Consider the following 17,426-nt stretch of genomic DNA (forward strand, 5'->3'; position numbering starts at 1 on the left):
TGAGGTCTTGTTTTTTGTGGGACGAGTTGATGTTTTTATTGGTACCATTTTGGGGCACGTGAAATTTTTTGATCGCTTTTTATTCCGATTTTTGGGAGGCAGAATGAACAAAAAACAGCAATTCATGAATTTCTTTTGGAGGGGGGAGTTCTGCGTGTGGTAAAATTGATAAGGCAGTTTTATTCTTCAGGTTAGTACAATTACAGAGATACCTCATTTATATCTTTTTTTATGTTTTGGCGCTTTTATAAAATAAAAACTATTTTGTATAAAAAATAATTATTTATGCATCGCTTTATTCTGAGAGCTATAACTTTTATTTTTCCGCTGATGGAGCTGTATGGGGTTTGTTTTTAACGGGACAAGATGACGTTTTCAGCGGTACCATGTTTATTTATATCCGTCTTTTTGATCGCATGTTATTCCACTTTTTGCTTGGTGGTATGATAAAGCACTGTTTTTAGCCTTGTTTTTTTATGGTGTTCACTAAAGGGGTTAACTAGTGGTACAGTTTTATAGGTCGGGTCATTACGGCCGCAGGGATACCAAATATGTGTACTTTTATTGTTTAGATTTTTTTTATTCAAATATTTATTCAGTGATAGAATAAATATAGATTTTTTTTATTATTTTTTTAATATTTTTACAATTATTTAATTTTTTTACTTCATTCTATCTTTTATACTTTGTCCCACTATGGGACACTCATTTTTTGCAGGCTGATTGCTTCTATAGCATGCAGATGACGCAGCATTTGCGTGCTATAGTAGCTGTCAGCGCTGCAATTCGTGTGCACTGACCTGAGAGACTTCCTGACATGCACTGCACATGACAGGAAGTTTCTCATCTCTGGTAATCCAGATGTCATTATGACGACATTGGGTTACCATAGCAGTGATCAGGACCCAAAGTCACGCAGCATGGTCTCCAATCCAAAGACAGAGAGGCTGTCAGCCCTCTGCCTGCTCCCAGAATGCTGTGATCGTGTTCGTCTGTGACCGCTCCTGGCACTTAGTGTCAGGTGTCAACTGTGAGAATCAGCTGACACTTGGCCGCACACCACCCGTGTGCGCAGCCGATCGCTGAGACGTACTATTCCGTCCATGGTCATACGGGCCCAGGGCACATGGACGGAATAGTACGTCTTATGTCAGAGGGGGGTTAAAGGGTTATTCCCATCTCCAAAATCCTATTCCAATATGTAATATGGATAACTAAGATACTGCAATGCCCTGCACATGGGGTAAGCGATATAGCAAATCAGAAGAACTATATTACATTTCTAATTGGAGATGTTTGCTAATATTATTATTATTAGGAACGTGTCACCAGGTTTGGCCGATATGAGATACGTCCATCACCTTTCAGGGCTGATATACAGCATTCTTTAATGCTGTATATAAGCCTCCAATCTGACCTATAAGAGAAAAAAAACTAACTTTTATTATACTCACTTGCTGGGTGGTTCATTCTGAGAGGTTCGCAGGTCTTGGTCCGGCGCCTCCCATTTGCTTGCGATGCCGTTCTCCTGCTTGCTTCATGTGGTTGACGCATCCCTGCAGCATCCAAACACACTGCGCTCCTGCGCAGGTGTCCTGTTGAGGGCAGAGCAAAGTACTGCAGTGCACCGGTGTCGGGAAAGGACAAAGAGCCCTGAATCTGTGCACTGCAGTACTTTGCTCTGCCCTCAAGCACAGTGCTGAGGAGACTGTGTGGATGATGGACGGACGCGTCATCCACACGAACAAGCAGGAGGGCGGCATTGCAAAAAGATGTGAGGTGCCGGACCAAAATAGCTACACCCCTCGGACTGGACTGCCCTGCAGGTGAGTATATTAAGTTATTTTTCTTCTCTTACAGGTCGAGTTGTGGGCAGATATACAGCATTATAGATTGCTGTATATGAGCCCTGTATCTCATATTTGCCAATCCTGGTGACAGGTTCCCTTTAATAATATTACACTTACTACATATTTGGGTAGGATATTGGAGATGGGCATACCCTAAGCGTGGCAGAGCATTTCTCAGACAACCATTGATACATGCTTTGGCAGGATATCAATGAGGTTAAGAGCATGTATTTCTGTGTATTCCACTTATGGTTTGAAACTGTATAAATTGAAATATTTAGAATTTCCACTGCTTTTCCTTCCTGTGTCATCAAATGTAATATTTATTTTGTCATCAGCGTCTCACAAACTCTAATTATGCTATAAGTTTCTATTTAAACACGATTCAGTTGCATTGGTTTTTACACTTGAGAAAGATGCCAGTCTGGCATGGAAATGCTATGTGGAATAAAAACTGCTTCTGTTGGATCAAGGATCATCTTTTCATTTAGCACAGCCCAAACTGTAAATTGTCTCTTCCTTCAATCATCCTGGTGGGCTTCATCCTCAGCCATTGGGCAGCAACAACTGTTATTGAGCTTTCACACGAGTTGTGCCTACACAACTCACTTGGGTGAACAGATTACCTGGATCTTATATATCTTTTTATAAAGGGATCACCCGATGGTCTGGTGCGCTCCGTTTCACTACAGGGTTTATTTAAATTAGCATAATAAAGTCTGAAGTGCTGTTCATTCTCTTTGATATTCGGGATATATACGGTCATAGAAAGCATAAAAAGTTAACTTATTCTTCAAAAGTTCCTAACAACAAAATATAACCTCTTCAGGCTAATGCTATAACCACAGATCTGTATCTGATCTTGTAAAATAAAATAAATAAATTAAATTGTTTTTCTTGTTCTTCTTCAGTGTCCGTTCCTGAAAACAGGTCAGCAGAGCCAGAAGATTTATCCCCAGAAGGTGACTTTCTACAGTGTGGCTGAAAATATTTCTCTAATACTACTGTCCAGCTGTTATGAATGAACGTGGCAGCATTTAGTCTAAGTGCCAACGTTGCAGAAATGCTGCCGAAATGTCCACAGCATTTCAGCAACTCCCTACCGCGGGTAAAACGCATGCGGAATTTGCATGCGTTTTTAACCCAAAACACAAGCATTTTGCATTTGTTTTTAGGTTGCAGAATGCTTGTGCTTTTCCAAGCGATTTGAAGCATCGCTTGGAAAAGTGATTGACAGGTTGGTCACACTTGTGAAGCATAGTGCTTGACAACTGTGACCACCATTTTACTATTGATGCTGCCTATGCAGCATCAAGATAGAATGTTAAAAATAATAATTAATAAAAGAGATATACTCACCTTCTGTCGGCCCCCGGAGTCGGCCCACCTCTCAGCGACACTGCCGGCAACTTCCGTTCCCAGGGATACATTGTGACAATGACCTCTGATGACGTAGAATCATGCGAGGCCTGCTACGTCATCAGAGGTCATTCGCGCAATGCATCCCTGGGAACGGAAGATGCCGGCAGCGTGGCTAAGAGGCGGGACGACTCCGGGGGCCGACAGAGGGTGAGTATTTCCCGATTTATTTTTTTTTTAATTTTAATTCTATTTTATACAGGAATATGGTACCCAGGGCCTGGAGGAGAGTCTCCTCTCCTCCAGACCCTGGGTACCATCCACACATGAAGCGCTCACTTTACTCATGGTGGGCATAGCCACATGCTTAAAGTGAGCGTTTCAATGCAATCTTATTGCGGCGGAATTGCCACGATTCCACAGAAAAAATGAATATACTGCGGATTTTACTGCTATGCGATTCCACAGCGGAAAAATCTGCAGCATGGGCACAGCAACTGCGGAATCCCATAGAGTTGCATGGGGATGCATTTTATTAGCGTTTTTTAAGCGTTTCCGCTGTGGCAAAAATGCGGCGGAAACGGATAAAAAACACACGTGGGCACACAGCCTTAGGGCTCATCCCCATTTGCGATAAAAAAAATGGTCCGATTTCTAGACTGTAAAAAAGGGAGGAGTGCTATGCGAGTGTCATGCAATTTCTATGCGATTTTTAATCTTTCCATCTGTTTTCCGTCCGTATGCAATCCGTTTTTTTTCTCAGCAACTATTTTTCTACATTCATTTACAGGACCATTTACAGTGTTCTATGACACATAATGATAATATATCCATTTAAAATGGATGGAAAATGGATGGTCCGTTTTTGGTCCGTTTTTTTAATTGCACCCATTGACTTGCATTGGCAATTTTCACATGAAAATCGCAGCAAATCGCAGCATGCTGCGATTTTTTTCTCAGTCTGATTTCGGTTGGGAAAAAAATCGCAAGTGAGATGTCACCCATTGACTAACATTGGTCAGAGTGCAATCCGATTTTTAATTGGATTGCACTCGTCCGATTTTCTCTCCAGTGAGTATGAGTCCTTAGTCTTTCATTGCGGGATCTGCTCTTACCTGAAGCTATGTGCTTTGGTTAATAAGAAAGAGAGGGCTATATAACATACCCCCAGTCAGCCTTGATGTTTTATATGAGACAGCAGATTTGCACTAAATATCCAAATGCGATTGGGGCTAAAATCAATTTTGCAATTGGGTTTCATTAAAAATGTTTCACCATTTCCTTTCTATAACCTCTGTTTCACTTTCTATTGATCGCTAAAAAAAATCAGTTAACGGTATAACGGTATCTAGCTTTACTTTAAAAGATGTGTTGACATGATTTTGTGTACATTTTCTATTCTCCTCATATACTTCTCCTTTACTTGTTAATGAAGCTTTGCTTACAGACATCGCAACTGTTCAGTTCATAAAATATCTGATAGTGGAGGTGCAGTTAACCAGATCAGTCCATTAGTCTAGTCATATTAAACACCTTACATGGGAAAGCTGCTTTTCTATTGGAGGAGACTGATGGACAGGTCTGGTCACATACTCCTGCATCAGCAGGTATTTTATGGATTGGAGAGCTTTGCTGTCTGTGGGGAAAGCTGCACTAACACCGCTCAAAAAAAATAAAGGGAAAACTAAAACAAGACATGATGTCCCAGATTTGCTTGATTGAATTCAGATCTGTGGAATAGGCAGACTGGACTCATAGCATCAATGCCTTTATGCAGGAACTCCTGAGACACTTCAGCCACATGAGGCCTAGCATTGCCATGCTTTAGAAGGAATCCAGGACCCACTGCACCTGCATATGGTCTCACAATGGGTCTGAGGATCTCATCCTGGTACCTAATGGCAGTTGGGTTACCTCTGGCTAGCACATAGATGGCTATGCGGCCTTCCAAAGAAATGCTTCCCTCACCAATACTAACCCACTGCCAAACCGGTCATGTTGGAGGATGTTGCAGGCAGAAGAACACTCTCCACAGCGTCTCCAGATTCTATCACATATGTCAGATATGACCAGTGTCAACTTGCTCTGATCCGTGAAGAGCACAGGGCGCCAATGTCTAATCTGCCAATCTTGATGTTCTCTGCCAAATGCCAATTGCTCTGAACGATGTTGTGGTGTAATCACAACACCCACTTGTGGACATCTGACCCTCATACCACCCTTATGGAGTCTATTTCTGACAGTTTGAGCAGATACATGGATGTTAGTGGCCTGCTGGAAGTCATTTTGCAGGTCTCTGTCACTGCTCCTCCTGTTCCTCCTAGCAAAAAGGAGGAGGTAGCCATCCTGCTGATGGGTTGTTTACCTTCCTATGACCCTTCTCCATGTCTCCTGGTGTACCTGCCTGTCTCCTGGTATCTGCTCCATGCTCTTGCCACTATACTGACACAGATATATTGATGTGCCATCCTGGATGAGCTGTACTACCTGAGCAACTTCTGCGGGTTGCTACTGTACCTATAAGGGTGAGAGACAAAATGCAAAAGTGACCAAAACAGCCAAAGGGATGAGAACAGAGAAATGGTCTGTGGTCAGTACCTACAGAACCTCTCCTTTTATAGGGGTTGTTTTGTTAATTGCCTATTGTGACAACACAGCATTTCCCCTTAATTATGCCAGACAGGCCCAGAATCATAAACTGTTGTCTGAAGAATTGACACTTTTTGCAGGACGAATATTTACCTCTAATATTACCTCCTACAGTTTATTTTCTGTTCTCTTTGCAAAACAGTGACGCATGGCCAATGTTTGCTGATATGTTGATTAGATTCACTGCCCATGAATGCCAGATGGTTTGCATTCCAAACAGAGGAGGAAAAACTATGCAAATAGATTACATAAATTGAACAATGCAGATTATCAGCTTAGGGGACTATGGCCCCAGCTGGACAAACACAGGACTGCTTCATTGATCATCACTAGAGTTGAGCGACTTTGGTCGGATCGGGTTTCGTGAAACCCGAATGAAACAAAATTTGAGTCGGATGAAACTGGTCCGACTAGGGCAAAAAAAGACGCAGATTCGTCCGAAACCCGACCCCAATGCAAATCATTGACGAAACGCTGACTTTTTTTGCCCTAGTTGGACCAGTTTCATCCGACTCAAATTTTGTTTCATTCGGGTTTCATGAAACCCGATCCGACCAAAGTCGCTCAACTCTAATCATCACTGAAACCCCAAAAATGTTTTAAAGAATCCAGGTTGGGACAAACAGGTCACCTGGCCACATACCTCACTGCTCTGTTCCTAAGCTTGTAGTTACCTCCTCGTGGTGGGGGTCCGCCAAAAGCGCAGAGCCACTGGTGGGGGTATTTTGCACTGGAAGCAGCTCTAATCTCAGCGAGTCAGCGGAAGGGTGAGACTCTGTAATTTGCACCATCTTTGGTGTTTTCTGGAACTGTTCTGTATGCTATTGTGTGTTGATGGTTCCATAAATTATTGCCACACTGTTTTACCCTCACCCTGTGTTGTTTGAGTAGTGGTCTGCCCATGGGGAGAGAGAGCGGGCATTCAGTGGTATGAGCCCTGGTCTGTGCAGTTCCTCAGCTGTCTCACTCTGCAGGGCGACGTGGCTGAGCACTCCTGTACCTGTAGACACATCAACCTTTTCAGAAAAATGGTTATCAGGTTCAACCGGCACATTTACATCATTATCAGCATCTTTCCTAGGGAAAAAATGGTTATCAGATGCATCATTACTCGATAAAGCATTGTCAGGTAACACATTCAGTTTCCCATCATCAACATCATCAGGGTTAGCATTACCCATATTATCCGGTTGGGGAGGGGTGTCAGGGACATAGTATGCAACCATCATCCCCAAATCAGTCCCCAACAAAACATCAGTGGACAGGTTTTCAGGCACTCCCACTTCCTTCACCCCACTCCTGGCACTCCAATCAATGAAAACCTGGGCCATCGGCAAGGGGCAGCGAACGCCCCCAATCTCGGTGACAGTTAGGGTTTTCCCATCAATCATCTCTTCAGGGGCCACCAGTCCGGGTCGGATGAGGGTTCGTTCGGCCCTGATGTCCTTGTGGCCTCTAGCGAGACGGGGCCCCACACGGACATGCTGCACATTGTCATCGTCCCTCCCAAACACCCCACACACCAAAAGAATGGATGCATTGGGCTCGGAGACAGGTGGCACTGATATGACCAGTCCGATTGCAAGAAAAACACTTGCGAGTGTCTGAAGTAGGCCTGGTGTTGGCAAAAGAGACATGGCCTCCGGAGTGACAGCTGGCAGGGGCACTGGGGTTGGTTGCAGGCTTACAGCTACAGCTGGCGATGACTGGCTTCTGTGTCTCCGGTTTCCAGCTGGCCTCATAGGTGTCAGTGATCTGCGCTGCTTTGTCCGCATTTGTTGGCTCTCGGTTCTGTGTGAACTGTTGGACCTCTGCTGGGCAAAGATGTAAGAACTGGTCTTTGATCATCAGGTCCCTCAGCAGCTCAAAGGAGGATGCTGACAGTCGGTGGATCCACTAGTCAAAGTGGGTCCTGAGTCCTCGCACCACATCGCTATAACTGTCATGTGGGCCACGTTGGAGGTTCCTGAATTTCTTGCGGTATACCTCAGGGGTTAGCCGGTATTTGGCAATCAAGGCCTGCTTGATGGAGTCATAGTCATCATCTTGGTCTTGCGGGAGAGAAGCAAATGCCTCCAGAGCTTTGCCCTTTAGCCCTGGGGTCAAGTACCTGGCCCATTGGTCCATAGGCAGCTGGTATTGTCTGCAAGCTTTCTCAAAGGCCCGCAGAGAAGTGTCCAAGTCACCATTCTTTTCTTTCACTGGAAAATGCTCTGGCTGGGGCTTCAGTATCTGAGCGCTGCTGGGCTCACTGCTCTGGACTGTGGAGGGTACCCCCCTGCCGGACCATCTCCAGTTCATGGGCTCTCTGAGCTTGGGCCTCCCGCTCGGCTTTCTCAGCTTGGCGCTTGGCTCTCTCAGCCTCACGCTCAGCTTGGGTCTCCCACTCAGCTCAGTATTGCTGGATCAGCCTCAGATGTCCATCACGGTCTTTGGCAGGGAGTTCTCCCAAGGCCTCTTGCAGGTAGGGGTCCAATCCACCCTGGTTGCATGTGGAGCCAGCATTCTGTGTGTGGACCTCGACTGCAGCACCATCTCCGCTTGGGCCGGGTTCTGCGCCCGCTGGGCTCTGGGCATTTTCCCATAGCACCAGAGCCACGACCAGTTGGTCTCTGGTTTTGTTTGTGGTGTCAATCCGCCACAACCCGCAAAGGGCAATAAGAGCATCTTTCTTATGCTGCTTATACCACTCTTCTCCCATCGTAGCCATGGTTGCCAAATAAAAGATAGGATAGAAAAACAAAGAGAAGGGAGGGAGTGATCGCAAGTACACACAATTGTCTCAGGACTAATAAATACTGAGTTTCATTCTCCAAACTATGGCTGCAAGGTCCTCAGAGGAACCATGCAAGTTTTAGTGAGAGGAATGATTGCTCAACCCAGATCACTAATGCTCTATGATCCAACCGCTCTGCCACCAAATGTCAGGGAAGAGGGGTACCTTTGGCCAGCACACGGCTATCACATGTGCAAGGGGGCTTATTTTAGTTATCCCACCACTGCCAACAATGTGATGAAAACAGCAATCAAGGCTATTGACCTATCAATTTACCGCAGGGGCTTATCTTTGCTATCTCACTGCTCTTAGCAATATATTACAAACTGCTGGGATTTATGTATATCCCACTTTCTAGTTCTGCTTTGGAACTCGTAGCTCTCCGGCGCCCCCTTACCCTCAGGTCAGTCAGGGAACTGCACCTAGGATATTTGGTCACTGGATGGGCCGCGTCACTGTGGACTGGCTATCAGGCACGCTGCAGTGAGGGAATTATAAATGCTCTTTCCGCAGCCAAACAATAGCTTATAAAAAACATTCCATCGCTGCCAGCGCTACCCACCTAGCCCAGAACACACTTCGCTGCCACCAGCTCTGATTACTCTATTAATATTTCAATGACTAAAGGGGGTCCAAAGCCAACCCAAACTAGTAGCGTAATTAACTTCAGGCACGTGTAAATTTGTTATAGAGCATGGAGAAGACGAAACTAATAATTTTATATTTTACTCCAAAAAGGTAGGCAGTGTTTACAGAAGGTATAAAAAGATTTTACAATATGAAACAATTAAAGTATGTACAAAGCAATTACAAAAAAAACAGGATTAAAGAAGAAAAACGCTTACAATTGCTTAGATCATCTCAGGCAAACCAGGCTGGTGGGAGGAGCCATATGTCACCTTGCATGACAGAGTGGCTCTGTATCTGTTTCCCCAAGCAGACTGAGCTCCAGCCTGAGTGACCGTACTTTATAGTTCTGGGTCATGACATCACTGAAGGGCTGAGTTACTGGTGTCCTCCCCTTTTCTCTGAGTTGCAATTTTGGTTTTGAAAACTTCTTGGCTACGTAACTGAGCTGGGGAACCTAGCAGAAAAACGCCAGAACCATCACTCATCTGGCCTTGAAATTAGTTTCCTATTGACTCCAAACACGGACTGTCTATTCAACTCGGTTCAGGAGAAACCCACTTCTCGTATTCTGCTGGCACTGGAACCGGGAAAAACACAGGCTAAGAAGCTCCATCGACACACGTCCCAGATATGTAATTTTCATATTTCTAACATAAACTCACGTTGCATTATGTCCAAATGATTAGACTCTAACGCTAGGCTATGGAAGAGCCAAGCACATGTTGAAGACAAAGACATTCCTTTGGGAGGAGGGAGATCACTCAATGGAATCTCTCGTTACAATGAGTGTGTGTGGAGAGTGCTGAGGGGGACGGAGGGGGGTTGCTTGTCTCTGTGCAGCTATGATTGTAGCAGAAAGTTCTGGAAAGTGTGTTATTAACGGAAATCATAGATCATATTCACATTATCGTGACACAAAGGACATATTGCGATTGGAACTACCCACTGAGACAATATCTGTTATATGTTCCGAAATTCTGATTTTTAAATTACGAGTAGTACATCCTACGTAGCTAAGATTACAACTTGTACAATTAAATAAACAACATTTTTAGAGTTGCAATTGATATACTGTAATATTTTATACTGACTCGAATTGTCACTATTTGAAAAAACATAAGTAACCGCAGAGTGTGCGCAAGTTCTACAGCTCAAACTACCACATTTATAAAAACCAGAATAATTCAGCCAGGTCTTTTGTGGTTTAGGTGAATTGAATAAACTGGGAGAAATTAAATTACCGGTACTAAGTGCTTTTTTTGCAACAATATGACATCCAGTTAAATTATAGTTGATAAAATTTTATCCTCATATAATATAGGAAGATGTTTCTGGATAATGGATTTAATGGCCTGCAATTGAGGGCTATATTGAATGGACAACACCATTTTCTGTTCAGAAATATTATTAAAATAATTTTTAGATGCAAAAAAATCGCCTCGCTTTTTTTGCTGTACAATTTGAACAGCTCTTTTCAGAGACCAATTTGGATAGCCTCTCTCTTTTTTAAGTTTTTACAACATATTTCCACTTAATTTTTTAATTGGGAAGGATTATTACAATTTCTAGAAATTCTAGTTAATTCTCCCACTGGAACAGGTTTGATTGTACGGAGTGGATGACTGCTACTCGCATGTAAAATACTGTTGCCAGACAGAGGCTTTGAATGAGTAGAAGTGGTAATAAATGAACCAACATTACCCTGCAGTAACAAATCCAAGAAGGAAATTGAAGAAAGATCAAGTTTGTGGGTAAACCGTAAATTAAATTGATTAGAATTCAAATCTACAAATTCTGGTATGGCAGATATAGCTCTGTTTCATTTGCACATCAGCAGACAAAATGGATTCACATTCCATGTTTCTTGAAAACTGGACAGGTTGATATCACAGAAGTGTGATTGACTTGGAATTATATTGTGTTGTTTAAGTGTTCACTTTATTTTTTTGAGCACTGTATTTATTATCATAGTAAGTGTAGCAAACACATGTCCCCAACACATCTGTTAAAGTTTTGGGGGCAACTACTTTAATGCAAACAGAGCCTTATTAATGTCTACATGACCTCAACCTATTTGGCCAGGGAAAAAAACAGACTATTTTGCCTAATTAAATTGTAAAAACAGGCCAAAATGTTTCCTTTTCAATGGTCAAATGCCTGCCTTGCCGGTGTGTATTTACAGACTGTGCAAATTGAGTAATTTGTTACCTTTTCACACCCTGGGAAGCAAAAAATGTCACTTTTTGGGCAGTGTCAAGAACTTTTTTTCTTTGTTAAATGAAAAAAACAATTTTTGGGGGATTTGTGAAAAACTATCTTTCTATTTAGGGATCAGGAACAGGTTAGCTGTTTAAAAAGTGAAGAAGTAATGGTTTCTTTTCTATAAATGAAAACAAATCCCTTTTTGGGATCAACATCACGTTTCCTTTCGTCCAAAAAATTAATTACAAAGGTGTTTTATCAAGTCATCTAAAAATTTTTTATAAGGACCAGGAACAGGCTAGCTTTTTTCAAAGTAAAGAAGCAATGTCTTAGAGTACTATCAAGAGAGTAAGTTTCCTTGCATCATCACTTTCCAAAACTATTAAGGCCTCCTTCACACATCCTGATATTTCCAGTACAGTACAGGTGGTATCCGTATACCTGTGGGCCATCGGTGTGCTGACAGTGTGCACCCTCTACGTACACCATCCGTGTGACAGGTACCAGAAAAGAATGCAGAATAGAAATTACAGATGTTTAGGTGTTAGATGTGTAAAGATATATGAGATGTATATACTGTACCAACTCTTTAATATAATTCAGAACAATAGTCAGCACACCATATAGCCATGAAAAATAAGTGCTATTTAATAGCTCATAATGGTGATGTTTCAGTTAAAAAATTACCGTAGAACTAGTGATAGGCAAGCACTAAAATGCTCAGGTGCTCATTGCTCGGGTCGACCAAATTTGGACGCACCCCAATAACCTTTTGAACAGACGTACAGGATAGCCACCTGAAAGCAATGTTCCCATTATTACGAAGTTGGTACTCCCATACTGTTTGCCCATGAAGTGAATGCAAGGCCTGCCCTGCCCCAAATTTAGACGCACCACAATAACCCTTTGAACAGACATAAAGGATGGTCACCTGAAAGCAATGTTCCCATTATTAGGAAGTTTGTACTACAATACTGTTTGCTTATGCAATGAATTGCAGTTTTGAGGCTGAAGATCCGGCACTGGCGAATTGCAGTGTTGAGGCTGAAGACCCGGCAGTGGCGAATTGCAGTGTTGAGGCTGAAGACCCGGCAGTGGCGAATTGCAGTGTTGAGGCTGAAGACCCGGCATTGGCGAATTGCAGTTTTGAGGCTGAAGACCCTGCATTGACGGATTGCAGTTTTGAGGCTGAAGACCCTGCATTGGCGAATTGCAGTTTTGAGGCTGATGACCGGGCAGTGGCGAATTGCAGTGTTGAGGCTGAAGAATCTACAATGGAAAATTGCAATGTTGAGGCTTTCCTGATGGTGTTTGAAAGTGTCCCTGAGAAAGAGAAACTCCTGCCAAAGCAGTGGGCAGAGGTACTGGTGCCATACTTGACGGGGGAACCCCAGAAAGCATACTATGATTTAGCTTTGCAGGACGCTAAAGAGTATGGCAAGCTAAAAACGGAGATTCTTGCACGCTGGGGCATAACAATGACTCTCAGGGTACAGCGTATCACCGGGACAAACCACCGAGCTCCCAAATTATTGACCTGTTGCATCTTGTTCACAAATGGCTGCAGTCAGAGTCCTGTATGCCTGCACAGGTGGTAGAACAGGTGGTGATGGACCGGTTTGTGCACTCATTGCCGAGGCCCGTACAGACTTGGGTTGCCCAGGGTGGTCCCCGTAATGCCGATGAACTTATTGGACTGGTCGAGAGATGCCAGGGGATGGAAAGTTCCGTGGGAAAGCAGCCCACTCTATACTGGGGGTCCCAACAGGGGGCAGAGGCCCAAAAAGGGGTGGGATGACCATACTGTTTGCCTATGCAGTGAATTCCGTAGCTGGCACAAATTTTGGCGTACTAATACCCCTTGGAAGAGATGTGGAGAAGGGCCTCATAAAACAATTTTCCCATTATTAGGAAGTGGGTCTCCCATACTGTTTGCCTATGCAGTGAATGCAATGGTTGCCAAAAATTTGTACGCACCCCAAAACCCCTTTGACGAGACGTGTAGGAAGGCCTCATACATAATGTTCCCATTATAAAGGAGCGGGTCTCCTATACTTGTAATACCCATACACTAAGTGTACGGGCTGACGGACAGTTACCCTTGGAGGGTATTCATGAATATACTGTATAAAAATTTTTGTTATGGGCATCATAAACACCCTTTATAAAAATTCTGTGGGTGTTGCATCATGTGTCATGGTTAGGACATGGTTAATGTCCTGTTCTCACAGGGTTAACTTTTTCCGGCCTCTCTTTGGTTCTGGGAGGGGTATTTACACTCACTCCAGACTAGCATTCTCTGTCAGCTATACTGTTATTCTGGCTGTGTGTCTGACCGACCCCCCTGGTGTGCGTGTACTGCATTGCTTGTTTGATTCCCGTGTATGACCCGGCCTGTCCCCTCACTCAGAACTCCGTCTCACGTTTTAGGTACTATTGTCTTCTCTGGTTCTGACCTCCTGGCTTGGCTATTGTTACTCCGCTACCGTTTGATCCTATTGTACCGTCTATTGCCCGTTCTGGTTTTCTGATCTATTGCTACGTCCTGACTATCCGCTCTGTCTAACCCTTTGGTACTGTCCTGCTATCTCATGCATTGACCCTGGCTTGATCTGGTTTCCGCCCGTCTATGCCCCTTGGTAACTTGTCCCGTAGTTACCTTTCTAGGAGTTTCCCTGCAGCTCCTAGCTCTGTGGAACTTAGGCCAAGCCCCCAGCAGTCACATGCTTCAGGTCCTGATAGTTTGAAGCATGCATTGTCACCGCTGCTGCCCTGCTCCACAGGTATCTTTGAGCACGGATTTTTGTACTCAGGACATGCGCACTGGCACAGTGAGCAAGTGTAGTGCGGTGTTCCTGACATTATAGCTGACCGTTTCAGTTCTTTTTTTTTTTCTCTGCAGGAAAAAAAAAAGTGTACCCCCCTGCCGGACCATCTCCAGTTCATGGGCTCTCTGAGCTTGGGCCTCCCGCTCGGCTTTCTCAGCTTGGCGCTTGGCTCTCTCAGCCTCACGCTCAGCTTGGGTCTCCCACTCAGCTCAGTATTGCTGGATCAGCCTCAGATGTCCATCACGGTCTTTGGCAGGGAGTTCTCCCAAGGCCTCTTGCAGGTAGGGGTCCAATCCACCCTGGTTGCATGTGGAGCCAGCATTCTGTGTGTGGACCTCGACTGCAGCACCATCTCCGCTTGGGCCGGGTTCTGCGCCCGCTGGGCTCTGGGCATTTTCCCATAGCACCAGAGCCACGACCAGTTGGTCTCTGGTTTTGTTTGTGGTGTCAATCCGCCACAACCCGCAAAGGGCAATAAGAGCATCTTTCTTATGCTGCTTATACCACTCTTCTCCCATCGTAGCCATGGTTGCCAAATAAAAGATAGGATAGAAAAACAAAGAGAAGGGAGGGAGTGATCGCAAGTACACACAATTGTCTCAGGACTAATAAATACTGAGTTTCATTCTCCAAACTATGGCTGCAAGGTCCTCAGAGGAACCATGCAAGTTTTAGTGAGAGGAATGATTGCTCAACCCAGATCACTAATGCTCTATGATCCAACCGCTCTGCCACCAAATGTCAGGGAAGAGGGGTACCTTTGGCCAGCACACGGCTATCACATGTGCAAGGGGGCTTATTTTAGTTATCCCACCACTGCCAACAATGTGATGAAAACAGCAATCAAGGCTATTGACCTATCAATTTACCGCAGGGGCTTATCTTTGCTATCTCACTGCTCTTAGCAATATATTACAAACTGCTGGGATTTATGTATATCCCACTTTCTAGTTCTGCTTTGGAACTCGTAGCTCTCCGGCGCCCCCTTACCCTCAGGTCAGTCAGGGAACTGCACCTAGGATATTTGGTCACTGGATGGGCCGCGTCACTGTGGACTGGCTATCAGGCACGCTGCAGTGAGGGAATTATAAATGCTCTTTCCGCAGCCAAACAATAGCTTATAAAAAACATTCCATCGCTGCCAGCGCTACCCACCTAGCCCAGAACACACTTCGCTGCCACCAGCTCTGATTACTCTATTAATATTTCAATGACTAAAGGGGGTCCAAAGCCAACCCAAACTAGTAGCGTAATTAACTTCAGGCACGTGTAAATTTGTTATAGAGCATGGAGAAGACGAAACTAATAATTTTATATTTTACTCCAAAAAGGTAGGCAGTGTTTACAGAAGGTATAAAAAGATTTTACAATATGAAACAATTAAAGTATGTACAAAGCAATTACAAAAAAAACAGGATTAAAGAAGAAAAACGCTTACAATTGCTTAGATCATCTCAGGCAAACCAGGCTGGTGGGAGGAGCCATATGTCACCTTGCATGACAGAGTGGCTCTGTATCTGTTTCCCCAAGCAGACTGAGCTCCAGCCTGAGTGACCGTACTTTATAGTTCTGGGTCATGACATCACTGAAGGGCTGAGTTACTGGTGTCCTCCCCTTTTCTCTGAGTTGCAATTTTGGTTTTGAAAACTTCTTGGCTACGTAACTGAGCTGGGGAACCTAGCAGAAAAACGCCAGAACCATCACTCATCTGGCCTTGAAATTAGTTTCCTATTGACTCCAAACACGGACTGTCTATTCAACTCGGTTCAGGAGAAACCCACTTCTCGTATTCTGCTGGCACTGGAACCGGGAAAAACACAGGCTAAGAAGCTCCATCGACACACGTCCCAGATATGTAATTTTCATATTTCTAACATAAACTCACGTTGCATTATGTCCAAATGATTAGACTCTAACGCTAGGCTATGGAAGAGCCAAGCACATGTTGAAGACAAAGACATTCCTTTGGGAGGAGGGAGATCACTCAATGGAATCTCTCGTTACAATGAGTGTGTGTGGAGAGTGCTGAGGGGGACGGAGGGGGGTTGCTTGTCTCTGTGCAGCTATGATTGTAGCAGAAAGTTCTGGAAAGTGTGTTATTAACGGAAATCATAGATCATATTCACATTATCGTGACACAAAGGACATATTGCGATTGGAACTACCCACTGAGACAATATCTGTTATATGTTCCGAAATTCTGATTTTTAAATTACGAGTAGTACATCCTACGTAGCTAAGATTACAACTTGTACAATTAAATAAACAACATTTTTAGAGTTGCAATTGATATACTGTAATATTTTATACTGACTCGAATTGTCACTATTTGAAAAAACATAAGTAACCGCAGAGTGTGCGCAAGTTCTACAGCTCAAACTACCACATTTATAAAAACCAGAATAATTCAGCCAGGTCTTTTGTGGTTTAGGTGAATTGAATAAACTGGGAGAAATTAAATTACCGGTACTAAGTGCTTTTTTTGCAACAATATGACATCCAGTTAAATTATAGTTGATAAAATTTTATCCTCATATAATATAGGAAGATGTTTCTGGATAATGGATTTAATGGCCTGCAATTGAGGGCTATATTGAATGGACAACACCATTTTCTGTTCAGAAATATTATTAAAATAATTTTTAGATGCAAAAAAATCGCCTCGCTTTTTTTGCTGTACAATTTGAACAGCTCTTTTCAGAGACCAATTTGGATAGCCTCTCTCTTTTTTAAGTTTTTACAACATATTTCCCATTATTACGAAGTTGGTACTCCCATACTGTTTGCCCATGAAGTGAATGCAAGGCCTGCCCTGCCCCAAATTTAGACGCACCACAATAACCCTTTGAACAGACATAAAGGATGGTCACCTGAAAGCAATGTTCCCATTATTAGGAAGTTTGTACTACAATACTGTTTGCTTATGCAATGAATTGCAGTTTTGAGGCTGAAGATCCGGCACTGGCGAATTGCAGTGTTGAGGCTGAAGACCCGGCAGTGGCGAATTGCAGTGTTGAGGCTGAAGACCCGGCAGTGGCGAATTGCAGTGTTGAGGCTGAAGACCCGGCATTGGCGAATTGCAGTTTTGAGGCTGAAGACCCTGCATTGACGGATTGCAGTTTTGAGGCTGAA

The 17,426-nt window shown here is 43.8% G+C and overlaps 1 protein-coding gene across 1 annotated transcript in view; it reads left to right on the forward strand.

The window, feature by feature from the left end:
- The window catches only part of CD164L2 (CD164 molecule like 2), a 194,258-nt gene that overhangs the window by 86,411 nt on the left and 90,421 nt on the right, over window positions 1–17,426 (forward strand). The window contains exon 3 of the mRNA XM_073563990.1: window positions 2,762–2,812. Coding sequence (XP_073420091.1) covers window positions 2,762–2,812 — 51 coding nt within the window. The remainder of the gene's footprint in view (window positions 1–2,761; window positions 2,813–17,426) is intronic.

Source organism: Dendrobates tinctorius, unplaced genomic scaffold (assembly GCF_039654945.1).
Source record: "Dendrobates tinctorius isolate UK_male_01 unplaced genomic scaffold, ASM3965494v1 ptg000015l, whole genome shotgun sequence".
Taxonomy (NCBI): domain Eukaryota; kingdom Metazoa; phylum Chordata; class Amphibia; order Anura; family Dendrobatidae; genus Dendrobates; species Dendrobates tinctorius.